The 27305-nt window shown below is 38.9% G+C and overlaps 2 protein-coding genes across 2 annotated transcripts; one reads left to right on the top strand and one right to left on the bottom strand.

Moving 5' to 3' along the window:
• The first annotated feature begins 703 nt into the window (after window positions 1–703).
• On the top strand, window positions 704–21593 carry LOC144528271 (uncharacterized). Its single transcript, XM_078266758.1, has 6 exons — window positions 704–2774; window positions 3044–3346; window positions 3732–3991; window positions 11728–11807; window positions 19298–19397; window positions 21036–21593. The coding sequence occupies exons 1-6, from the start codon at window positions 704–706 to the stop codon at window positions 21162–21164; spliced, it is 2943 nt and encodes a 980-aa protein (XP_078122884.1). The 3' UTR covers window positions 21165–21593.
• A 3373-nt stretch (window positions 21594–24966) lies between these two features.
• banf1 (barrier to autointegration nuclear assembly factor 1) lies at window positions 24967–27304 on the bottom strand. The gene is made up of 3 exons (XM_078265976.1): window positions 27194–27304; window positions 25863–26028; window positions 24967–25163 (listed from the first exon to the last, which is right to left on the bottom strand). Exons 2-3 carry the CDS (start codon window positions 25986–25988, stop codon window positions 25017–25019), a joined length of 273 nt encoding a protein of 90 aa, XP_078122102.1. The 5' UTR covers window positions 25989–26028; window positions 27194–27304; the 3' UTR covers window positions 24967–25016.
• Window position 27305: the final 1 nt, after the last annotated feature.

Genomic DNA, 27305 nt, shown 5'->3' with positions numbered 1-27305 from the left:
TTATTTGCTGCTAACAGCAAACAGGTACACACTCTTGCACCTGTGGATTGTATGCCCTGATAGTAATGATATTACTAGGAAAAGAGGTTCAAATTTAAATGTCAAAGTCCTACAAATATAGATGAGCATTAAATGCCTGGCAAGTGGCCCTGGTATAAGCAGGTAAAAGACTGTGATGTGCATGTTGAAATGGGTTTGGTAAACATAATCACTACAAACATGCACCTCAGTGGGGTTACTCCTTTCATTTGCAGAAAATGTGAAAGGAAATGTGTGACATGTTAATGGTCAAAACTGAGATGCAACATTGTTGGTTTTGTATTTGTTCTGTGTGTGTTTTGCAAAAGATGCCTTAGACATGACTTACAAAAACACGCAAAACATACAAAACATTGTTGTTGTCAACATGTGTTTGGGGTTTTACTTTACATTTCACAAATAGTTTACCTTTATTCTTTTTAAATTGAATTTCAAAATATTGTAATGTACTATATCATTATATACAATATATCAGCACTGTATCATAAATATTCCATAGCTGCAAGGCAATGTTCATACTTTTGCATCAGCATGTGCTGTTTGTGTCTAAACTGATGGAAAGTAAAGTGCGCCCCACATTTCCAGTGTTTGTGAAATTCATTTCATAACTACTCTCTTTCTGTCTCTCTCTCCCTGCTCATTGGACAGCTTTGCATGAACCCAGATGCCTCCCCTCCCTCTTGATGAGCGCATAGTGGTCATTCAGCGCCCTAAAAACGTAGCCCTGTGTGAGGCTTCCCCACAAACCATCCAGCAGCACTCCTCTCAAATATCAGCCTCTGCCAATGGACACCCTCCTCATTTCCACCCTTCGCAGTCCCATTTCTATCCACCCTCCTGTAAATCTCTGACTCTGGAATGCAAGCGCAGATCCTCTCGTGTGCAGAAATTCAAGAGCGACCAGCCTGTCATCCCAGCAGGTGTCGGACACATTCCTAGCCACTGCCATAGCAATGGCACAGTAACTCTCGGCCCACGGCTGCCGTCCCACACACATACTATTGATATCCGGGTGACGGTGGACAAAGGAGGACGGGGAAGAGGAATCAGCAACTCCTTAGGGCGCAGTGGAAGTGTAAAGGGTGGCAGAGGGAAATGTGCCTCTTCACAGTTGGATCAAGGGCAATGTGAGAGAAGAAGTGGAACTGCAGGGAGGCCAAGTGGTGTTGAACACAAGTCACAGCGAAGTCGCCATATTCAGCTGTCATCTTCCCCCAAAGGTGGCCTACAATTTGTTCCAGCTCAGGCGCAGCAGCATAAGTTCAGGAGTGAAAAGGAAAACACTAGTTTTCTTAACAGATGCGACCAGGAATTTCCCTCTATAGGTCGCAATAACAATTCCAAACTGGGAACTGTCCATCAAAGCCAAAATAGTCACAGTCTGCCCTACCACCAAAACTCTGTCCCTGTGCCCCATGCCTCCATACTAAACTCCCACTATCCATCATCCCCTCCTTCCCAGCCCACCCATGTCCCAGTCTCATTTCAGCAACTCAGCCAGCCGCACCCGTCCCGCACCAGGGATCTCCACCCTCACACTCTTCATGGTCTACCCCTGTCCCCCGGCTCCTCCCAGGCTGGAGGGTTTCCCAGCCCTGACCATACCTGCACCATTGACTGCACCCACCCATTCAGTTGTGGCTGCTGGAGGTTGGTAAGATGCAGAGGGTGTAAGGGGCACCCTGCCAGCTGCCAAGAAGGTGGAGGAAGCTCTTCCACCTCGTTTTCTTGTGTTCATAATGTCGGAGCAGTGAAGAGAGGAGGCAAGGAAATGGGCCTAAGAAATCTGGGTGGGTGTCTCTCCACCGCCTCCACCTCCAACACCTCCTCTTCTAACAGTACTGTGTCTGACTGCCGAGCAACCCTGTTCAAACCTCTCCGCTGTGCCTCCTGCTCTGGCGAGGCCGGAAACTTTGAGAGTCCTGCTATCCTTCGTAAAAAACTGGTGGGGGGATGCCTGCCCTGTACCCCGCTGTCATCCTCGGCCCCTCTACGGGCGATACAGAGCTGCGTCACAGGCTGCATCCCCAAAGCCTCTCAGACAGGCAGCTCCACCTGCAGCTACTGCAGCAGCGACCCCATAGTAGTGACATTTAACCCTCGCAGAGACAAACCCCCTGGAAGAGGCATCGGAGCAGCTCATTCGATGGGTATGTTCCAAGCCGATGATGATGACTACAGCGTGCGTACTATCTGGCCTGAAGAACTGGCCAAGAAGATGACCCATTCGAAAGCCCAAAAGAATCACTGTGCCGGGATGGGAGTAGGAGTCGGGAAGACCTGTTCAACCCCGGCCCAAAATGGCAGTAACGGAACAGGCCTTGCCCTCCTGGACTGTCAAAACCTCCAGGAATATGCACAGTCTCAGCTAACAGACCGTGCTGGCCGGCGCCGGCTTCAGCAGGGAAAAATGGCTGCCTTTGATTTTATGGGCCGCAGGTCAGGATCTGGGTACGACGATGGCCGGAGCTCGCTGAAGAGGCTCTTGAATAAAGCCGAAGATGTAGGAATTGAGCAAGACGGAGATGCAGCATATCCACGCTCCCCCTCTCCCAGCTCTGCCTCTCCACCGTCACCTGTGTCGTTTTCGCCTCCACCGTCCGCCCCTGGCACACTCATCAAACCCAAACCTTGGCAGAGAGACAGGGAGGGAGGACATTCCCTGCCGTCGGCTCAGTCCCTTCACCTGGCCCTCAACTCCCTTAACAGAGAGCAAGATGAGGAGAACAGCAGAAGTAAGAATATCTTGCAATTCACTCAAGTGGTAACATAGACATAATATCTGTGAAGTAACTCATTTTCCACTGCAATCACTTACATAAAATTGGGTCATATTGGGTTGAATGTCATTCAGCAGTATTTTTCCCTTATATGCTGCAGATGTCAACTCAAATCAAAGTGCTAACGGCCAGACCTCTTTTATAGCCAGTAAATACAGCTAATTGGTTTGCACAGACTGCAGACAATGTTAAACAAAGTTTTTCTCCGTCTCGTCTTCTTCCAGTGCACCTTTCTCTGCCGCTCTCGTCTTCTTTGCCAGCTTCTCTGTCCGATGAGACCGCGATGACTCCCGATGCGGAGAACGCCGTGATCAGTCCCATCCTGCCCTTCCTGTTTCTGGGGAACGAGAGAGACGCCCAGGACCTGGACCTGCTGCTGCGCCTCAACATCGGCTACGTGGTTAACGTGACCACACACCTGCCCCTCTACCACGTCAACTCTGGACTTCGCTACAAAAGGCTGCCAGCCACTGATAACAGCAAGCAAAACCTTCGACAATACTTTGAGGAGGTTTTTGAGTTCATTGGTGAGACTCCCACCTCTGATATATTGTTGTACTTGTGAGGTTGTTTTTTTTTTCAGTGATGATTTCAAGTCAAGAAAAGAAAAAGAATGCAACATTATCAGCTTTTATTATCAAGACCTGGAAACACTGACCAATCAGAGCAGAGAGGGAGGAGGGCTTAAAGCGGTAGACACTAACACGGAGCATTTCAGACAGGTATATTCAGACAGACAGTAGGAGAAAAATAAAGTGTTTTTTGAACATTAAAGCATGTAAACATGTTTTAGTAGTAACCTAAAATACAAGTACGAATTTGAAAATGAGCATAATATGGGACCTTTAAGCCAGTTTTTACTCACTTAATTCAGAAAATTGAGCTCATCTGTTTTGTTGTTCTCATCCACAGAGGAGGCATATCAAAGTGGACAGGGAGTGTTGGTACACTGCCAGGCAGGCGTGTCCCGTTCTGCAACCATTGTCATCGCGTACCTTATGAAGCACACCCTCATGACAATGACGGATGCCTACAAATACGTGCGGAGCCGTCGTCCAGTAGTGTCCCCGAATCTAAACTTCATGGGCCAACTTTTGGAGTTTGAGAGGGACCTCAACTCCGGGGTGACTCCACGTATCCTGATGCCTAAACTGAGCGGCGTGGAGACGCAGGTGTGAGGAAGGTCAGGGGTCAGGAGTGTGTGTTACTGCAAGTAAAGAAGAGATTATAGTGGCATTCATGAGCGACACAGAAAGAGTGCAGCACATTGTAGAAGAGAGACATGATGAGAGCTATTACAGTTGGAAAATGGTGGTGTGTTTGGCAATTAGTGCACTTCTAATACTGTGAAACATGAGACAAAAGACTGGATGCTTCATTTGTTTAAGTAGTAACTCTTAGACAACATGATTATCATCCAGCGTACTGTTTATAAGATGATGTGCCAATATTTTCTATAGACGTAACATCGCTCTCAGATATCTCATTTCTTTTTTTGATGCCTCTTCCTTTTTGTTCCCAGTGTTTACATTCACACAGAAATACAATGACTTTGTTGCCATTAATCATTAATGCATGCAGAACAGGTACACAAACATTGAAAAGGTTTACTGGCCCTACTTCCTCTACAACACCACTCTGATGTTTCCACCACATGTAGCAACACACAGGCTATTACAATGCACTTTACTTCCCATGCTTTTGTGTCTTATCACTAACTGAACTAGGTTACAAGGTTGAGAAGAATTTCTTTACACAGACCTCAGTCACTGTATTTGGTTAATATTATCATGTATATGGGTTTTTCCTATTTGTAAACTGTGCAATAGAGTAACGCGGACCGAGCAGGGACGTGAGTAGCATTAATCTGGAAAACCACAAAAGGGACAAACATCTCATGGAAATGTGTAAAGGCCCTGACACACCAACCCGACGGCTGACTGTCGGCAGTAAAAGCAGTCGGACTGATCAGTCGGCTCCCCAAGGTCCAAAAATTGCCTTGGAACACACCGAAGCGACGCAGTCTTGAGCGTACATTCTGCGAGTGCGCGAGACATAATACAACATTTTTTAACCGGAAATGACAACGTGTCATGTGGGTCTGGCTTCTCCAGCTGACCGATAATGGCGGCTTGTTCGAAATACGATCTCGTATTTTACGAAAATAGTTCTCTGAAACGTGTTTCTGAAAACATTTTAAGGGAGAAATAGGCCATCCAGTTGCTGAATCTGTCTTCATTTCAGATCGACAAAGGTCAGTTTAAAAGATTTTCGTCAGATTTTGAGAGGCGTTCGTCACGCATCCCGCTCATTATTTCCGGGTTAGCACTCCACCAATCACATTGGTCATTGAGTCCGACTGCCCGCCCTCCGACCCAGCAAGTCAGGTCGGCCAAAATGAAGGCCGACAGCTCCTCTGACAGACGACGGCACGGAACACACCCAACACTCGAGTCACCGACCTCGCCAGACTGTCCGACGGCCGATTGTCAGGTTGGTGTGTCAGGGCCTTTAGAATGGATTTATTTCAGTGAAGCGGCCTGTATATTAGCAAATAAAAAGTATTGCTAGACTAAAATAATGCTGTGCACTCACAGGGTTGGAGTGACAATATAACACAGTGTTAATGTGTGTGAATAAAAACTACACTTCATTATGCAGGTTAATACACTGAAATAAGCTAATTATAAACACATTTACTGCAGAGCTGAAACCACATCAGTGCTTTCAGAGATTTCTTTATGCACATTTATGATTTACAGTATATCTGACCGAAGGTGTGGGTTGGCAAGTATTGTCCTGCTGTAATGATGTGCTTTAAAACAACAGACCTTCTCCAACTGTGCACTATTTATTTTGTGGTGAATTCATAAGAGAAATGCATTATTTGAATTTCTTTTCTTATGGCGGAAAAAAAAATCTTGTTTGGTGTTTAACATGAAACAGATATTTCTCTAAATATAAAAAGCACATGGCAGTGACATTTATTGGAGACAACGCAGTAAAAGTAAAGAGGCAACATTAACCTGTCTGGTCGGGAACATAGAGCCAATATGTGTTATGGTGAAAAAACTGTTTGAAACTATTTTGAAACCCTTGATTTTTGAGTTTTGATTTAACATCCTGCGACAGTGTTATTTCCCACAGTACCAGAAAGGGACTGACAACCAAAAACAAAAATGAAAAATTGTATAGTTTCACTATCTTACCTAAGTCATGAACACTCTTAAAGCCAAATCTACTTTATATTTAGTTATTTTAATATATTCATGAAGGAGTAAAACAACATCACTGTTTTTAGAGATGATGATGATGTCTGGTAGCTTATTGATTGATGTCTGTTACTCCCTAACTGTTCCTTTACCTTATTGTCTTTACTGAACTTTACTGTGTCCCTCATGACTATGCATGACTTTTATTATGAAGGCGTTGGTTTGGTTAGAAAAGAATGATTCACTGTGAACTCTTCCACTGTATTGTTAAGGTCGAGGCCTGAGTCCTATTCAATACACATTCAATTAACCGTTATAGGTACTGTACAGACAATCTGCACAGTCAGTCTTCTGGTTTAAGGTTAAAACAAAACATCACTAAACATGGCAAAATACAAAAAACGAGAAGTATCTTCTTAATATAAACTGTGGCTCATACATCAATTAACATGTGCAAAGTCAGTGCAGATCGAGACTTAAATGTGGGGCTGTAAAAGGCGTGAAACAATGTGATACAAACTGCAGTCTATCCAGCTTTCTGAAGCATCATAGCTTCATGTTAAGACTCCATATTATATCAGTTCATTTACTGTATGGGAAGAATCAGTGATTAGTGGAGAAGTGATGTTTTCTAAACTGGTAGGTAAGGATGAGAATTATTTTGCACATTTTCTAAACTGATGCCATACATATTTTTTGATAACATGCTGTTAATATATACAATAATTTGTGATGTACGCATTTGAAAAATAAATTATAATTTCCATTGTTAAACAGTGTAAAATATGACATACTTGTAAAGAAAGATTCAGGTGTAGTAAGAGAGGACTTTTGCTCCTATTATTTTATTTTATTTTTTTATCTGAGACCGAGGACAGGGACACCCCGGCACTCTGATAGTCCAGAGATACGCACACATATATTACTGATTAAAGCTCACTTGACAAGTGGGAAGGTACAGTTTCTGTATCCATAAAAACCAACAAATGAAAATCCGATTAAACGTAACTGCATATAAACTTTTACACCTGAGGTAAGAGTTCACAAGCTCTGTTAGTATTTGTTTTTATTCTTGTAATATTTCATCTAAATTCCAGTGGCCCCTTTTCTAGCTTTTAACAAAATGCCCTCCTCCATGTTTTTAAGACCAAAATGCCTTCAGTTTAGCCTTTAGTGTAATCTGGTCGTGTTGTCATTATAAATATGACTTTGTAAAATGATCCTGAATTTTGCTTGTTGGATTTATTTTCTGTCTAAAAGACTTTGATATAGGCTATATATTGTTCTACAGACAAACTTCTTCATCATGTAAGGTATACATTTTTACTGTATCTGTGTATTTACAGTTTTTAGTTTTTTTTCATGAATCTTTGTTTTGTAAGAAAGGCTGTTTGGACAGAATGCCATCTTCCAACTCTGCAGTGACAATAAGGATCTTGAGCCGTGCTTTGCGTTGCAGTATTACAGTGTCACTGTTATCAGACTTCAGTAAACGCAGGTCAACATACCACATTCCTGTTTTTACCTTTTGCCTTTATTTCAGCTGGAGAGATTTCAACCAAACATGCTGTCACTCTTCCAGTTTCTCCAGCCCAGTTCCCAGTAGGTGTGTAGTATTATTAATATTTGAAGAGGGCCTGTTGCTATTGCTCCTTGATTTTTATACAGACTTTATATGCAAAATGGCTGTTGAAGCAATTTCTTTCATTCCAGGTTGTATGGACTTTGAGTCAGTGCTGACCTCAGACGTTTGTACTCGAGAGATACATGGAAAGAAAATGAACATTTTCTCTTTAATTCATATAACTGAAGGGCCAGTGTCTCTGTGAGTGTCAGTGTGTGTGTGTAAAAGAAATCTTCCGTTTCGCACTTGAAAAGAGGAAAGTTGTTACAGTATGTATGATAAGGTTTTGAGAACATTATATATCCGTGCATTGCTTATTTGTGGGGACTTAATTATTCCTGTTTGTACTATATTGGTCTTTTTTTTTTTTTTAAAGGTGTTTTTTTCTGTACCTAATATTGAATTGAAGGATAATGACTCATGGGACTGATGATGATTATGAAACGATTCAAGAAAAAAGCAGATCACCTCCTTCCTTCATAACGGGGGTAAGAACTCTTCAGGTATGACTATCATAGTAATGCTGTGCTATTTCACCCCACCGCCCATCCTCCTCCAGAGACCCAAAAACTCATGTTATCTAACCTGTGATGCTCTTCCTTTTCATGATGGATTGTTTCTCTTAATCAAATGTAATATTTTCATATTGTAGTAACTGGTCCTTGTATTAAGACGTTGTTTTTACCTTCATGTACGGACTATACTCTTCATGATTCTTTCAGGTGCACTGTGACTAATACAATGCTGCTATATCACAAAGACATTTATTTTGTACGTCACATTCAGCTGACAAAAAGTGGTGAATACCGCTAAAGGTGACCGTTATGAAGTGGGCTTGAATACGGAGGTCCGCTTACATTGTTCCAATTCAATCCAGGCTTTATTCTTGTGCTGCCTTGGTGCAGTGTGTTCATCTCAGAGTGACTGTGTGCACAACAGAAGGATCTGTAGCCTTTTCCTGTTGGTCTTCCTTAAAGGTGCTCTAAGCGATGTTGGGTGATGTCACTTCTTGTTGACGTTTGAAGTATTTTCAAACAAAACAAGGCTAGCTCGCCCCTCCCTCCTCCTCGTCCCCTCTCCCTCCCTTCCCGCGCACTAACCCCCCAATCCCCACCCCCAAATACTTCTTGTCGGTTATTGGCTGGAACGCTGGAAGACTGTTTGTTATGTTTCGTGGTGCAGGTTGGCCAGTTTGTTTTTGTTGCCATTTGTGGAGCCTGGGCTGTCTACAGAGACCGCGTTTTTTTACAGTGTGTTCAGTGGACAGGCAGATAGCGGATAGTGAGGAGATGTTTGCTGTATGTGACAAAAAATGTTGTAGCCTAAAAAACACGTGACATCGCTTAGAGCACCTTTAACATGCATGATAAAAAGGACAGAGAAAGTAAAATGTAGCAGTAAAGCATTTTTACAAGCCCAACTCATCGCTCACTGTGGTCAATAAAACTGTGATGTTGCTTTTTCTGCAACTGTGTTAATCTTGTGAAAAATGTGTCATCTAGGTTGGGTCATAGTTTTATCATTGACTTCAGTTATGTTATATGGGAAAATCTCCATCCATAGGAATATTTGACACTAATCTCTGTCCTTCATCAGCATTTATGAGAGAAAAAAAATACAAGGATAAAATGACTTAAAAGCTGTCGAGTTAAAACATTAATCCTGTAACTGAAATTTTGACAAGATGCATGATATTTGTATCACATGTTGTGATGTATAATATACTTTGTTGACATGTGCAGCGTATATATTTTAATTCACAATTTGAGTGAAATCAAACACATTCATGAAAAAGACATAAACACAGGATTAAACACAGATTTCAAAAATAATTTCAAAATCTTAAAGCAACATGGCTCTAGGGATGGACATGTTGGTTGGTAGGTTGGTCCACCACTTTGGTCCTGAATGAAATATATCAGCAACTATTGGACGGATTGCCATGAAATGTGTTAAAGACGTTCATGGTCCCCAGAAGATGATTTGTAAAAACTTGAATCCCCTGACCTTTTATGTAGCACAATCTACACGTCAAAATGTCTGTTTATCCAATATTTTAGTTTGTGACCAAATACCTGCAAAGCTAATGTCATTTCTACGACCCTCAGCTGTACTTAAGTGCTTATTTGCAAATGTTAGCATGCTAACACACTAAACTAAGATGTTAAACATATACCTGCTCTGTGACTATGTTAGGATGCTGAAATTAGCATTTAGCTCGAAGCACCGCTGTGCTTAAGCCTGCTAGCATGGCTGTGCACACTTATTTCTTGTTTAAAACATACACATAAAAAAAAAGTATTAAATTATTCAATTTTACTGTGCATATTAACATTGTTGCAATACAAATCTGCACATTTTAACACAGCCTGCATATGTTTCAGTTGCAAGACTTTAGTTGATTTTAACTCAATACGATAAAACTGCTGGACAGATTGTTTTTTTTTGACAATTCTTTGGTGTGAATGGCAAAAGAATATTCAGTTTAAATTCAGTAGCATCTATGTACTGTATATGTAGTTGATCTCATGATGTGATGTCAAGTATTTTTTAAATAGAATTGGTTGACAATATTAATACTGAACAACAATGATGTATATTACAATGTCAGTAATACAGACAAAGTTATAAACCCACATCCACTGATGAATTAGGGTACTTTTGTATTTATATGTTTGCTTTTGAGGTAAACTACCTAAAGTTAACTTATGAAACAGTTTACCGCTTCATAAAACAAAATATATTCTTAGCGTACATGGGCTGTGGACCATATAAACTTTAGGAATCTAGAGTCAAACACAGACATATAAGCCCCCCCAAAAAATGCATCTATAAATAATCTTGTAGCAGAACATTTTATGCAAAACGTCAAGTCGAGTAAATACGCTTCGGAAAAGTGTCAAGAATATTATCTCAAATATAAACAGGCCTCTCATGCATCAACGACTTCCCAGAAAAGAACGAAGTTTAGAAGATTTAGGCAGCAGCAGCATCTACCCCGTGGAGTTACATGGATGTAGATGACAAGAAAAGTGATGTGTATGGAAAATGATCATTGGTTTAGATGTGACTATACTGTGTTGGCATGACGTCAAACTCCCAGCCAGGCAGAACAGTTGTGCAACACACCAGTTGCACTAGCTGCATAAAGAGGTTTGAGGAGGTGCTCAGTGGACAAACTCAGGCACATGTACTTTCTCTTCCATTTTTTACATGTTTGATTAGCACTCACTCTGATTAATCTGGTTCTTGTGTTGGTGAGATTGACTGATGCTTTCTCATCAAGTGATTCATTTGCCGTCTTGTCTTCTCTTTTGTTGGTTATAGCTGAATATGATAATGTTACCATAACATAAATTGTGCAGTACAAAACCTGATGGCTGGATTGTGAAGTTGTTCTCCATGTTAATTTCTAGTAAACACACTGGAACTGGCTCTTTTCATAAAAAAAAAAGAAAATGATCATTCTTGGGACTGTCTGTTGTTTGAATTTGTTGTGATTGTTTCTGTGAGTGTGCTGAAAGCTTTGGGGAACTCAAACATCCTAAAAAAACACGCACCGTGATAGGCTGAAGCTCACGCTGCCGACAGATCACCAGCACTCTCTGAATGAAGTCAGCAGTGTCTATTTGGAAAGTATTGAGCAGTGACATTACCGTCAATACAAACGGCCAGTTGCAATTGATGATTCAGATGATCACCCCACCCAGATCTGCTTCGCTCATTCTTACATAAGAGCTGGTTTGGGATTCACAGCTGTGTGATTGAGCACCCGGGGCGGATCGATCAGTAAGAGAGGTTAAAACAAACTCATTGCCAGCCAGGCAATAACTACTGCAAAATAACAAGCATGAGCAGTGTGGGGCACTACTGTATTAAACTGTGAGGGCGAGGCTTGTATTTCATAATGACTCCTCGATCTCTAATTTGACAAATCTGAGTGCAAGCGTTGATCTCAGGATTTCCTGTTTAATGCTAATCCATATTTTCATTTTTAGCCATGCTAGGGGCGTTGCTCCGGGGACGGTAATGTCACTATATCGATCCACCACTTTGGTCCAGATGGAAATATCTCAACAATTATTGGATGGATTGCCATAAAAGTTTGTACGGACATTTATGGTCCTCAGATGATGAACCCTATATAATTTGGTGATCCCAAAAAGTCCCTACCTTGACTTTTCCTCTGGTGCAACCACAAGGTTGATATTTGTGGTTTTAAGAGAAATGTCTCAACAGCTATTATTGGAGGCATTGCCCCCCTCAGGGTGAACTGTAATAACTTTGTTGATCCCTTCACTTTTCATATAGCGCCATCATCAGGTAAAAGTTTAAATTTGCTCCTACAATCATAACAATATCGGTTTAAGAGCAAATACTTGCTAAACTAATAACATTCCCATCAGCTGCAGATATGCAGTGTTAGCCCAGCAAATAGCCTAACGTCAAGTGAGACTTTTTTATGACATGACAAGGAAACTGCTATCACAAAATGCTGTGATAACATCTCCCCGAAAACATATTAGACAAAGCCATTTAGTAGTATATAGGAAATAGGTTTGCAAAGGAAAATCTGTCAGCACCAATCTAATTATGAAACAAATCATAATGTTGCCAGTGCATGCATGCCCCAATGTTCCAAATTAAATCAATATAACAATTTCTGACATATTTATTGGAGATTATCCTGAATGTTTCCATAGTAATGTTTTGTTGGCACACACCTACATACCAATTGCTAGCAAATCTGGTGTCACCTCTAACGTTGCTCTGGTGTAAATTATTTCTTCACTACATTGCATTTATATAAAAGGAATGTGTCTGTAATTATAATGGACTGTGGTTTGATTCTGGAGATGATTGAGATGCAGCAGCTGTTAAAAGCCCCTAGTCATCATCAGACAATAACCCTCAGAGTCCCACAGATAATGAATCATGCATTTTGTTCTTCCATAACAACACCACAGCTACCGTTGAGCTTGAAACACGTCCAACCTTTCAGTGTCTGTTAGCTGTTGGGTCCAATCATGGAATCAATGGCCCAAATGGGTGGAAATGAAAATCAACATTGTTTCAATATTTATTGACCTCAACCTCGAGGTAGAGAACTGCACTGCAATATGCTGCATGGATTCAAATCAAAATGTCAACAATGCATTGACCAGGTCACACAAGTTTGATTTGAAACAGCAGTTTGTTTGACAGAGCAATGATAATCTGACAGCATTACACAGGTGGATAACAAGAGAGCTTTGAGGTCTCATTATGACTTCCATTTATTCTATGAGACGTTCTAGTCACTAAACTCTGTCGTATTTACCAAACTGTATACATTTGTATTTGAGTCACATACTAAAGCTTTTAATTATTTTTATCAAGTGAGTGAGAAATCAAGTGAGAAAACTCAGGCTTTGAGGTTTCCACACTTGAAGGCTCTAGTGTGCTACGGCATTAATTTAGTTCAACCTAATTAAGAATTATTAATTAAGTCAAAAGAAACAATTAAGAGTAAGAATTAATTGTAATATTTATAGCATATTAGATAATTAAACATACATTGCTAGATTTATGTATTAACCATTTTGCACTCTTATTTTGGAAAGGATTTACTTATCTTGTACCTAATAAATAAGTTTCCACAGCTCATCTGCTTTACTGTTTACACTTTTAACTATGACATTATTATCATTAGGGCAGCATATTATTAAATGGCCGATTTACTGGATGTCATGCACCCACACTAATTACACCAGAGCATGACCTGCTGAGATGAAACAGGAGGTCTAGTGGACCATCTGGGGAGCGTTTTAGACACAGCCCTTGCAGTCATGTACTGGTTTGTACCTGCTGTCACTGTTTTTCAGAGTTTGTGCCAGGACAATAATTTTTTTTTCCACATGGATTAAAACTCAAATTACAAGCAATGCTGCCAAGTCCCTGCTGGATTTAAATTTGGGTTTCAAGTGTAGATGTGTTGCCTGAAACCAATCTGCTCAGCAGAAGAATACATGAAAAAAAATTGGCCTAAAAAACAATCATGAAAACCATGGATAGTAGGCTACAGCTGCTATTCAAACAGCAGCCACAGGAGAAATCATCGTTTATTATTCTATGTGCTCTCATTATATTTTGAAACTGAGATACAGGGCTATTTATTGTATATTGTGCATGTACAGAATGGATAGCATTTACCTTTCTGCAGTCATTACAACATAATATAATATAATATATATTATATATTATATATAACATAATTTTAATTGGCTATTAATGTATTGGTCAACAACTATAACCCTTCCTATGAAGCATCCACAACTTGTGTATTAACAGGAAAGGAATGCTAAATAAAACATATTCATAAGTAGTTGAATTAATGTATCAATAACCAATTGATAAGACTTACATTTTTAAGGTTCACTTACTTGGTTTTACCAGAACTTTTAACTGTGACAACAGAGCAAACTCTTTCATGAAGAGGACTGTGCGATGCGGTTAAAAGCTCCAGAAAATCTACTAAGTGGACGGTGAGTTAAGATTTTGTTTCTGTGAAACTGTTCACATATGTGTTTACATCTCCTGACATGTCATTATGTATGATTACCCTTATGTTGTATTCTGTTATTAAGCATTCATCAAATGTTTATATGCTGGATTTTTCATAATATGAACTAGTTGTTGAGAAATACATTTATAAATACTTTACAGCTGCTTAAAGATACATAATAGTGAGTTAAAAGCATATTGTAATTGTTTATGTACTGACTATAAATGCTAAATACGGGGTTAAATTAAGTGTTAACTGATAAATTGATACGAGTTTTCTGATCTTATTTCTCAAAGTGAAATGAACAGTGGAATATGTATGGTTTTAGTAAATATTAATATGATTAATATTGCATGATATCATCTATATTAAGGCTCTGAATCAAAAGGGGTTTTCAGATTTTTAACAATTCAGTATTAGTTAGGAATGCACCGAATCCAGGATTCGGCTTCAGATTCGGCCATTATATTGGGATTTTAAATATACGCTTGCACTACGCTGGTCGATGTAATCGCGGCGCCGTTGATTACGGGAAGGTGTTTACGTAGGTGAACCGCTCAATGCAGTAGGCTGTGAGAAAGTGAAAACGGAACTCGTGAGCAGAAAAAGTGTTGTTTGGCAGTACTTTCAGTCAAAAGAAGGCCATTCAAGTCCAGCTACGTGTTCAATTTGCAATGCCGATTTGTCTCGTGGTGGCGAGGACCCGAAACAATACACAACATCGCTGCTGTTAAAACATTTGCGTATGAAACATCCGAAAGAATACGAGTTGTGCATGAAGGAATCTACAGACAGCAGTCAAAATGCTGCAACTTCAGGTACGGCAAGGGAAGGACAGTCACAGCTAAAAACTTGTGTTAACCATTTGTTTACTTCATTAATGTGTTTACTGTGTTAATGGACTGAGGATGGGAGTAGGATTCGGTATTCGGTTTGGGATTCGGCAGAATCTTAACCAGTGGATTCGGTATTTGGCCAAACCCCAAAAATCTGGATTCGGTGCATCCCTAGTATTAGTACTGCTATGTCGTACCAAGTGCACACATACAGCCAAGACTGCTCCATATGAAAAAGCTGTGCCAAACCCAAGGTTGTCCTAGCCATGTTTGTTTCTGTTTCCTGTGTTATTCTGCCTCCTGTTCACTATTGTTTTATCAGCAGACATTTGACAGATCATAACAGGAAAAGTACAGGTGACATTAATTAACATTATTGGCTGCACAACCTTAGTATTGTGTATCTTACCGGGATACATTTGGGACACAATTGGAACAGAGCTATTGTTTTTGTTATCACTTACACCTGTGCTACAAAAAAAGACTTGATGATGTAGGACACCTTTTACAGTTTATGTTACAGATTTTATAAACAGGACTTTGAGTATGTTTTAAATATAATTTGGTATTATTGGATTCCTGTTTAACTAACGTGGGATGTCAATATATATTACTATAAAAGTAAAAAGTCTCTTACAGCTGGAGATACATTTCAGCTCCTTGGTTATGAACCATGATCAAATTATTGTAGGTGCAACTTGCTCTGAAATCCATGATTTTCTGTCTCAACTTCATCTGCAACTGGTTTGTAAAAAGTCACTTAAAAAGCACTCTGATTTGCAACTTGTTAATCAGTTGATCTGGCCCAAACATCAAGACCTAATCATTAAGAATTAAAAAAAAACTTAATTTGGCACTTGTTTATTTTCCCCAAAAAGCTTGTTTCTTAACGCTGACATTTCACAAAATGAATGAGACATTTCATCTCTGACTATGAATTGACATTTTCTCCAGAAAAAGGTGAGGTCAACTTGAGTCACATGGGTTTATACTGGATTACCTCCCTTAACTGTTCTGTAAATGGTACTATCATTTATTGCTGTCTACTGTTTCTGTAAACCAAGTTATTATTACAATTAAGATAATTAGATTTGAATATTTACCTCAAAAGAAGCTGGGGGTTCACATATCTCCTGACTGTTTTTTCAGGAGCAGGCTTGTTGTTACAAGTGGTTTTCACAAAGTGAAGGATGCAGTCAAACCTGCCAGCATCATCCAGCAGATGGAGTCCTTAAACTGCAGCCTCAGTTTATAAATCCAAATATACTGCTGTTCACTCTGCTATCATGAAGTTCCTCTGCAGTCCCTGGCAGAGTAATAATAAAGATTAAAATCAGTCAATGCAACACAATAAAAAGCTAAATGTTGAGATAAGGACACAGAGTGTGAGCAGCTCTTTGTTCTCTGATGTTTACACCAAGCTGCAAAAGCTTCACCGTCTTACATTACAATTTACTAAAAGATTATCCTTTCATTTGCTCTTCTAACATTCATAAAAACATTACATGTTTTTTCATCTTTTAGTGAAATGTTAACTACCAACTTTAATAAACAATATACTGGATTATAAGAACTGGCATGCTGTGTTGAGATCAGTTAAATCCATCTACAAGAAAATAGGGGTGGGAATCACCAGAGGCCTCTCGATACGATATTATTGCGATTTTAAACATATTGCAATATTCTGCGATATTATTACCTTTTTTCCAAAGTCAAATATTTCCCATTTTCAAATGATGTCCCCAAAAGGAAACTTTGTCAACATGTTTTATCTAAAAAGATACATTTCTTTGTTTGTTCCTCTCACTTCAATTTCATTGCTGCAGAATGGGATTGTCAAGCAGACAAACTGACCAATACATATTAAAAGATCGATACTTGGAATATGTGTATTATATCGATACAGTATTGCCACGGAAAATATTGCGATACTACTACTATAAAAGGACTATATAAGCTAGTTTACGTTTGTTTTGTGGACTTAACCAAACACCTCTTCGTAATTTTAGTAAGCTGTTCTTGTTATTTGACTATACAATTATGTTGAATTTCCCCAAAAGAAAAAACAGAACAAGAAATGTTACTTAGTGTATAAAATGTTCTCAATAAATCTTACCACCAAACACAAAGCTACAAATGTACATTCAAACATGTCTTTCAATATGTAGTTTTGTACATAGGTTATACAGGCTATGGTTTTGCCCCAGAGTGAACTAGTTAGGCATACGACGGCAAGGACGAAGGATAAATAAGCAAGAACGCGAAACTACCTCATCGCTACCAGAGACATTACAACTAAACGAGATGTCACCACCGAAAAAGACAAGTGAGGGACACAATCATAGCGCCATTAAGGCCGAGCAAACGCTAGCCTAGCAAAGATGGCGTCGTGCCGTTTTCGAGACTTTTGCGTGTTGCCGGTTACCAGCCCGACCGTCTGCACGAGTATCCTCGGAATCTCCAGGATGTAGAAGATGTATCACGTTTAATGGGAGGTACATTTGTCAAATAATCTTTATTCTATATATACACAACTACAAATGATTGCTATTCATTCAGACAGCGTTACGACCTAGAAAGAGCTGTTGTGGGCGTAGTGTAAGCTCTTCTCTCCACAGAGTCTTTGGTCTAAAAGCATCGCAAGAGCCTGGCTACTGACAAAAATACATCCACTCTGCTTTCCCGTCCGTCCATGACATTTCATTTTTTCTTTACATTATTCTAGTATGCGAGAAATCAGACATTACTTTCATGTGTAGCACATGCACAGTCATTTAAATACCAGCAGAACATTTTTACAATTTCAACTGTGATGTAAACCACTAAACCAGACTGGAGCAGTCCCCATAGCAACAGAGGAGAGGGTGGGCATCACAAAAGGCAGAGAGAGACGTAATGATTCAGGCCTCTTAAATTCACATCCCAAGCTGTATATGATCTTTTAGCACTAAAAACCAAAACCAAACCACATAGACATCCTGTTCCATCTCAGAGCTTGAAACCTGAGAGATGTCAGTTGGCCCTAATTTTTCCAACACAAAAATGGTACGATCCGCCCTCATTAGAAAACCTTCACCAATGGCTTCCCTCTCCTTCCATCTAGCAGGTACCACTCACTGCCGAGGGGGTGATCCTATCCATCCACCACAAATCTAGTGCTCATTGTGGCAGAATTGCAGTGCACTGGGCTGTACAGAGCAGGGTACCATCCAGGCTGTTGTCTGTGAGGGGTGGGGTCCGGCTACACTGAAACCACCAAACGTAAGCTTACAGAGGGTCACAGAGAGGCAGAAAAAGAGAGAAAATAAGAGAGAAGAGGGGGGAAGACTGCACCTGAGGAGGACTATAATACGGGTAAGGAGAAAAGGGGGTGGATGGGGATAGAAGGAAAAAGACAATGTAGAAAGGTCCAGAACGGTTCAAATAGATTCGCTCTTTTGCTGCTCTGCTTTTTCCCCCTGTTGACAATCCATCTTGCTTGATTCCTTTTCCATCTGTGCCACATTTTCTTCAGTCATAGGCACATTTATTCATCATTTCATACATGTCTGATTTGCTTCAGTGCCTATTTCATTCTACATTTGATTTGTCTATGGTTACTGTATTCTTGCTTGTAGTGGGAGAATCTATGGGCCATGATGAATAAATCTGACCATTTGGCCCAGTTTGTTTCTTTTACATTTGATAAAATATATATGCTTTTGTTCCCATGTACTTTGACATAATGTTGCAGCTGTGCCAATTCTACGACACAATGTTGACTGATATTTATACTTTTTTATTAATATACCATTGTTGGAGACTGACCGGTTTCATGCTTGCTTGCTTTGCAGCCAAAGCTGCCAAAATATATGAATAAGATATAAATACTATAATTGTTGAGCATAGCTTTCATCATATATGACATCATAGTGCTGTATAATGTTCTGTCTTAAAACTTAGTTCACACATATAGTTCATTTAAACACCTTAGAGTCATGTATTAAAACTCTACCAACAATGAATAACCCTAGGTGTGTGAAAAGGAAATATACATTTAAACGTATTGCAACCTATGAACATTATTTATACATTTGTATTTGTTTGTAGAATACATTTAGTCAAAGAGATTAATTGTATTTCTAGGATTAATGGATCAATCATTTCTGAAGAAGCAGGGCTATATGGAAGCTACTTCAATTAGAAAAAAGCAAAGATTTACAGAATGTTTTTCCATCCAATTCAAAACCATGAAGCCTAAATGTTGCTGTGTTTGTGGCCAGGATGAAAGGAGACACCCCAGTGAACAGTACAATGAGTGTCGGTCAAGCCAGGAAGCTGGTGGAGCAACTGAAGATAGAGGCTAGTTTCTGCAGGATAAAGGTAAGACAAGCCCGACACTGATGTGAATCATAATAGTGTAATGTGCTAAAACACGATACAAAGGGGGAAATAGAAGCAGTTGATGAGTAAAACAATACAGTGGATTAAATAACATTGCCTATCTTAATTTGACTTTCTGAAAAAGCTAAAGTCCAGACACTGTACTGCCCAACACTGGAATCTGTTTCTATGTTGCAGTAAGTACATGTCCACACAAAGCATAATAATACTACCACACTGGTTTCCAATGATTGATGCAGCTGCACAAGCCAAACCTGCCCTCAGATTAAAAAAAGTAAAGGTTAGATTTTGCAGTTGATCCTCTTTTGTACATTTAAAGCCTCAAATCAAAGTTGAAAGGACAGCACAGATGCACTTTAAGTCAATGCTTTCCATTGGACAGTTTCCAAATGTTTTTGGCTTCGGTCATGTTCCTAATGGCATCATAAACACCTTACAGTGGCACATTGCCCTCTTAAAAAAGAACTATCCATAAGTGTGTAAAAAAAAAAAAAAAGAAGAAAAGTAGGGGACAAACTTATATATAACATACTGAATAATACATACATATATATATATATATATATATATAAAATCATGTTTTAGAGATAGTATTCAGCTGCTGTCACCTCTGGCAAAGCATAACTTTATAGGGGGAGATTGGGCTGAGGGTTTTGCCCTGAGAGAGACATGAGAAAACGTTTTGAACGATTAGGTGCTTCCTTCTCTTTACTCCAAGACTTTTTAAGAACCAATACCTATTTAGCAATTTAATGTGAACTTTTAAAATATTTAGATTGAAATCCATAAAGCAAAACTAGAGGTATTCTATGACTTTTCATTTGTATATCTTCATTTCTATTTTTTTTTTTAAACTGAAAGAAATGTAAACCCAAACATGTATGTACTGATTAGTGTTGTCTTCATTAGCCAAATTTGAGCTGTCACTGAAAGACACTGAAATGTAAGGCTTAAAACCTAAGACTGTAAAATGATTGGGTGAGGGGTTGTAATTGGTGTCATTATTATGAAATATTATTACGACTTCACCATGTATATAATGACATGCATGGACCTCAGACAGAAACAAAGGACGTAATACATTTGCTCTAGCCATCTGCTGCCATGCTGGGAAAAAGATATTCTAAAGAGCAAAGTTCCAAATGAAAGCTGGGAGATTATACCCATCATTACTAGAGCTGTAAGACAATACACTAATGATCTTTGTGAGGGTCATACAGATAGTGCTCTAAAACACATCATCTTATATATGCAAGCTAAAACTTACACTAAGCTAAATCTGTATGATCCTGAATACACCGGTATGTTTATATTCTGTAGTTAAACAGCTTTACCTGCAGCACAACGAAAAAGTGGACAATAGTACAAGTTAGTACATACTGTACTGTACAACCAAAGATATTCTAGACATACTTCAGTATATGAAGACAACCGAGATGAGGGTTTCCAATGTGTAAAAACATCGCAAAAGTTGAATGTGATGCAGCCTCTAAATCCAGAGACTGATAGATTAATGAAATCAAAGGTTAACTTTGACTTTGTGTAATGAACTAATGGTTGAAAACTAATGTAATCTTGTTTATTAGTCGCCCTTATTCTGATCATCTTCATCTCCAGGTATCAAAGGCAGCAGCCGACCTGATGGCGTACTGCGACGCACACTCCTGCGACGACCCCCTGATCACCCCTGTGCCCACCTCAGAGAACCCTTTCAGGGAGAAGAAATTCTTCTGCGCTCTGCTTTGAGCTCAATCAGGGATTGTTGTGATTAACAGTACAACTGTACAGTATGTACATGTATGTACAGTGTGTACATGTACTTCTGATCTAAATAAGACATCAATGTACTATAGTAACCTTGCATAAAAGCTGCCGATGTACAGTCCACAATCTACAAAAATATCTAAATTCTTTAACTGCTAACGTCAGTCTCAATGTTAGAGAGGAAGAACAAACATAGCTTGAAACAAAACCCAACCCTTCAATCAATAAAGAATCAGAATCATCATCAAAAGTAAAGAATGGACGTCTTGAGAAATTTAACAAACGGCTATCATCTAGTTGAAAACACATTTCATGCTCATACATATTACAGGTAACTGCCAAAAAGGAAACTTTTGCATGCATGATCTGAGCATCAAGTGTCTTAACGAGCTCCAACAGTCCCAGGAACAGACTCATATTAAGGATTCTGCAGCATTTGACACTTAACTGGGAGGCTAAATTCCCACATTAGGTCTTTGGATTGTGGTGGTGCTACATGTCTCAGATGCTACTCTGATAGGTCAGGGGCTGTCGGTTTTCCCCATAGAAATTGTCCATACATTTGAGACCTGATAACTGAGGGAAAAGACAAGCCTATGTTAGGTAATTAAGTATGACATCTCCCATGTGGCGATTACGTGTAGATGGAGGTAAAAACCTTCTTCAGATTACACATGATTTATTTACAGGTCGACGTCTTCATTCAGTGTTCTTTCTCCCTTAACATTTAGATTGTCCTTTAGAGCTATATCCCATCTATTGTCAATATATTTTGTATTCCTCATCCACTTTCTGATTTGGCAGTTACTTGTATCTAGCAAAGACAGCAGCTGTTAATGAGTGGATTATCACCATGTAATCAATTCATTTCAAGGTTTTATTAAGATTTTGCTCATTTCGATAGTTTCTGTGGTGTGGATGTGCAAGTGTGTGTATGCATTAGGTGCTACTGTGAAACTAAAGCAACAATTCTGAGCATCTGATCACTGTCAAATCCAGATTTTATAGCTCAATAGCACACAGACCCCCAAAAACATTCCAGGGGTTATGGACTTTTAATTATATAATCTAAGCCATTAAAAGAAAAATAATCTACTCCGTTATTATGAGTCTGTCACCTGACCAATTTTATATTTCTTTGAGGCAAAAAATAAATAAATACAGTAGTTATAATGTACTTTTAAAGGGAGATGTACATCATCATTTTAACCAATCAGGTAGGAGAGGTTCTCCAGACAAGGGGTCCTTCGGCTTAACGTCTCTACTCATTGTGAATCGAGGACTGATGTGAACGACTTGGGAATTGCTATTTTAATCAAAAGGTGTCACTTTCTCTGTGATTATTTCTTCATCTACAGCCCAGGCAATGGTTTACTTCTGTTAAATCATATCCACACAAAAAGAAAACCGCTTTCGTTCAGAGTTCCCTCGGACATGGTCCCACGTCATCTTCAACACGACAACACTTTTGGGGAACCCCTGCTCTGGACAATTTCCAAAAATGAACCAATGTATTTTCAGTGTCTTGCAAATATCAAATTTGGAGCTTTGGCGAAAGAGTAACCATGGAGTATCACGTATTGAAATAAAACATCCTGTTATCAAACATTTTCTCTCATTTGTGACTTTATTTGATAAAAATTGAATCTTTAATAAACATGTAAAAACAAATGTGTCCAAATCTGATACTACTTGTTCATTTTTAATAGGCGTAACATCAAAACTGAAGTTTTCACAGTCAAATGCAAACACATCAGCCAGTGTTTATAAAAAAAAATTAAAAAAAAGCTGCTACACATCGGTTACATCTTCAATTGGCAGGTGGTGTGTGGAAGATTAAGTGACACAGCCTGGACATAGTGTACGTTACTGCAGGTTTTATAGTTCATCTGAGTGAATAACATGCTTTAACTAGCATGCATTAAGGCATCAAGATAATTTCAAGCTCAGTTATGAAGACCTGACCTAAATCAAGCTTGTTGGTGTTACAAAATACATCTGTACTGGACATACTGTGGTATTCCAGCTTCATTTAAGTCAGTGAAAACTGTGACCATGGATTTATCTTTTTTTGTGACGGTAAAGAAAAGGGATGGGTTTTACCTCACTCTTGTTAAACTAAGTCAACTTCTACTAAAGCTTTAAATACATTCTATTCTAGGAGTACAGCATATCAACAACTTTAGCCTCTTAGGGACAAATAGGGTGCTGATTGGTTTACTGTATCACGGTATGAGTTTTGACTTAGATGGCTGTCATATCATTCTGACAGTGTTTAATCAAAATCTTACATCCTGGTAGCCGCTTAAGCACACCAAGTTGAATGTGTTATACTTGTCGCAACTCATTTCTCTCTACACCCAGCACTTCCAGCAGGCACACAATGTATTGTTTGTAGGGGTGCACGATTCAGAAAACGTCATGATTCGATTCAAAATCGATTTGATTCAAAAACTATTCTCGATTAAAAAAAATGATTGACTGTATGTAAATGTAGTTACTTTTCCCATGTGATTGCAGTAGACATACAATTTTTATTAAAAAATATGAATCGATTTTGAATCGGTAGAGCTTGAATCGCGATTAAAATGTGAATTGATTTTTTTTGCATACCCCTAATTGTTTGTAATGTATGTTTACTGCTAGCTTATCTGGCAGACACATACTTGTAGGTAAATTATTTAATGTAAAGGCTGCAGCAATCAGCAATAGACGGAAACATTTTTGAAAGTGTTTGAGTATGTTGCATTGGCATCTTTATTCATATACTTTTCCATCTTCGGGTTCAAACAAACTTTGAGCAGACCATATGTGGGGGGGTCTGGCCATGTTTTTTCTTTATTTGAGATCAAAAGTTAAAAGTTTTTGTAATTAAAAAAAAAAAATAAAAAAATCTGCTAAAACCAGTGTTAACATTAGTTTTGAGGATTAGTTTTTGTGTGTCACATAAATCAGTCACACCTGCTGTAAGACCGTTCAAACAGACAATGCACCTCTTTTAAACATTGTTGTTGGACCAAAAGTACATCATACTAAACTTTGATAAGATGTGCTATTTAAAAAGCTACATCAACTTTCCAATGGCTTTAAAACAGGCAAATGGGGTAAGAAGCCCAAGAGTGGAAGGTGAGTACAAATATTAGTCTGGATTGTACTGCTAAATCATCAGGTTACACAGAAAGAAAAATAGGTGCTGAACTGAATCAAAATGTATCTGAAGGTATAAGGTTTAAACATAGAACAAGCTAGCCATGTTTAGTTAAAAAAAAAAACATTACCAGTACATGACCAACAATGGATGAACCATACATTTAAAATGAAACCTTTAGCAGAAGGTACATGCAATATTCCAATGACGTCGGACAAAATTTATATGATGAACATGAGAATTGAATGAATTTTTCCCAAAACTGGAAACTAACCGTTTTAGCCTGAGGCACCTCTATAGTTGGTTCTCACAGCATAACAATGATAAGGACTGCATTACATTTAGGTGTCCCTGGGTCACAGCCCTGCTACTTGCATGCTGGCTCAGTGACAGGAGCCATTACTGTTATTAGTTAAACTTACTGCTTTTACTACTACGACAAGTTAAAATGTCCACCATAAAAGGGCTACCTGTGTGTGTAATGTGTGAATTCAGTTTGGGGGTCAAAGGATTTTAGAAATACACTAACAGCTTTAAGTATAATTTAAAAATAAATTGGACTTCAATACTCTCCCTAGAGTGTACAGTGTCAGTTCATATATATGGTGTAGCTGAATTGAATCAAGATTACAGATGTAATGTACAGTTTGGACTTTAGAAGTATAAAACAACAACAACTGAATGCTTTATAAGAAGGCGTCACACCATTCTTTAAGACAGCCATAGCAGTCACCTTGTTGTTTGACATTTGCCCCGCAAGTGTCCTTCAGCCAGTCCCGAAAAAGCTCCTCGTCTTTCTTTAGCACTAGAAACTGCCCGAGGACGACATACGCCTGGGAACAGAGATATGAAAGCAAAACTAATCAAGACAGGAATGCAAGGGTTACAGTATATCCCACATCAACGGCCCTGTTGTCAAGGAGCCAATGTTTAATCACAGCTTGAAAAACAGCTCAGATAAGTATTTCTTCTCCAGCTCTATAGTGATGCTTGCATGAATAGAATATTGGTATGTAGAAAAGGGGTGGCTAAGTTGACGCCTTAAAGTACAATAGGATTAGATCTTGAGCAAGTTGTTTCTCTCCCACACACACATCAAAAAAATGCCTACAAGATAACCAGACAGATTTGTCGTAGCCTACTGGATAACAAACATTTTTAAGGGAAACTTATTTTTACCCCACATTATAGAATTTAGCTTTTATCATTTGCTGTGTTGGCAGTAAGATTGAGAAATTTTTACTTGGAATGCCATCATTAATCAAGTTATGCTTAATGTGATTTCAATCTTACTGAAAGTATGGTAACATGTTGAAGATGTTAACACAACAGTTGCAGCAACTGGTTCATACTCAAAACTATATTAACAGCTGCTTTTACACAACTACAATGTGTATTGTAGTCAAATTTTACAAACATTATATGATCTGGAATATTCTTGTTACTTACTGACTGCATTTTGACCTTCTATGGACAGTGCATTTTGTAAGTTTAAATTGCATGAAAAGGCAAATAAAGCAAATCTCCATTACCTTGTCAAAACCTTTTTCCTCCAGTCTTCTGCCAAGGACCTCTCCAATGCCTGCAAGAGCCATCACAGGCTTCTCACCCATGGGCTCAGCCACAAAATCTCTATGTTTTTGGGACGTCGACGACATGGCTGCTTTTGTAGGCGGTCAAAGCTCACAAACTACAGAACTGTAACACAAAGACAACAATATCAATTGAAATGCTGTAAAAAATAAATAAATAAATAAAATAAAAATCAGTGCAACTGAGAGAATGCAACCCCATCACTTAAGTTTTCCATTAATTTTTAAATCGTTTTGTTTCCCCCTTCTGATTCAAGATGGAGTTAAACTTGACTGCGTCAGTTTTAAGTTTCAAGTATTCATTGACATCAAGTGAACAGTGTAGCAATTGTAGACATTTTGTATGGATGGAAATAAATCTGAAGCCAGCTTCACTTTCCTACAGATGCCTCGTCTGTTATGTTAGCTTAGGAGAAATACTTTTACGAGATACGATCAATCTTGGCAATAAGTCCTGGCGCTTAGCTATAGTAAGCGTTCTGGATTTGAAGTATGTAAAGGGTTTAAGCTGTTTAAGCTGAAACAGGGTGTTAAGTTTCTCTTCATTAACATTACTCCAACCTCAGTCAGTTTCGTTTTCATATAGACATATTTCAATCAATTGAACGTTGGTCGGAGCAAATGAATATGTAAAAACAGCATATATATCTAATTTTAACTAAATTAACAGCAGATGTTTCATGGATAACGTTACAAAAGGCCCGTTGTTTTGCAAACAAGCAGCCACTGCAAAATGCTTCACTAACAGGGTCATTATCTATATAATGTTAATGTTTCCCTGGTATTCAAACAGTTCCACACCTAGATACTGGATAAACATCCATGTGTTTACTTTACACTTACTGATATATAGCGACTGGCGCGCAACAATACGGTTATACCCCCAGTGTTGAATTGCGCGCGCAATACATTTCAGTGCACAACTTTAGCACGAGCTAACGTTCACTTGATTCAGACTGCGCCAGCGTTTTTTTCCTTACGAGTAGCCACGGCTTGTTACCTGTTAAACATTACGCGATAATTAAATAATCCTCGCCATAGTCGATGCAGTTAGCTAGCGCTGTGAATCGAGAATCATGTTAGTCACGTTAGCTCAGAATTTAGGCGCCTTGAAATTAACGTTAACTTAACGCTAAAGTTGCTGCAACAGTAGCTAGCTTCTTACTATTAAATGTAACTACTGCTTCCTATCGTCTAACGCTACTCTTATTTTTGTAACGGCATATTTTATCTACTGACAGTCACATGGTAATGGCTGAGTATCAACTTACCTTTTACTGTGTCCAAACTGAATGTTAATGTTAAGGCCTCTTGGCGTAGTTCCATGGAGCGCGAGCGCCACTGCTTTCTGTTTCCGAGGCACCGGCGACCACAATGCAATGC

The sequence above is a fragment of the Sander vitreus genome, chromosome 13 (assembly GCF_031162955.1).
Source record: "Sander vitreus isolate 19-12246 chromosome 13, sanVit1, whole genome shotgun sequence".
Lineage (NCBI taxonomy): Eukaryota > Metazoa > Chordata > Actinopteri > Perciformes > Percidae > Sander > Sander vitreus.
Note: the sequence above shows the minus strand (reverse complement) of the source record. Positions and strands in the feature narration are given on the sequence as shown.

Excerpts from the sequence above, each read along its gene's own strand:
- LOC144528271 (XM_078266758.1), top strand. The coding sequence starts at position 704 with ATGCCTCCCCTCCCTCTTGATGAGCGCATAGTGGTCATTCAGCGCCCT. Across the intron at positions 11,808-19,297 it reads GATGAACCCTATATAATTTG|GATGAAAGGAGACACCCCAG; the intron begins GTGATCCCAAAA and ends GTTTGTGGCCAG. Across the intron at positions 19,398-21,035 it reads CTAGTTTCTGCAGGATAAAG|GTATCAAAGGCAGCAGCCGA; the intron begins GTAAGACAAGCC and ends CTTCATCTCCAG.
- banf1 (XM_078265976.1), bottom strand. The coding sequence starts at position 25,988 with ATGTCGTCGACGTCCCAAAAACATAGAGATTTTGTGGCTGAGCCCATG. Across the intron at positions 25,164-25,862 it reads AGGAAAAAGGTTTTGACAAG|GCGTATGTCGTCCTCGGGCA; the intron begins GTAATGGAGATT and ends CTCTGTTCCCAG.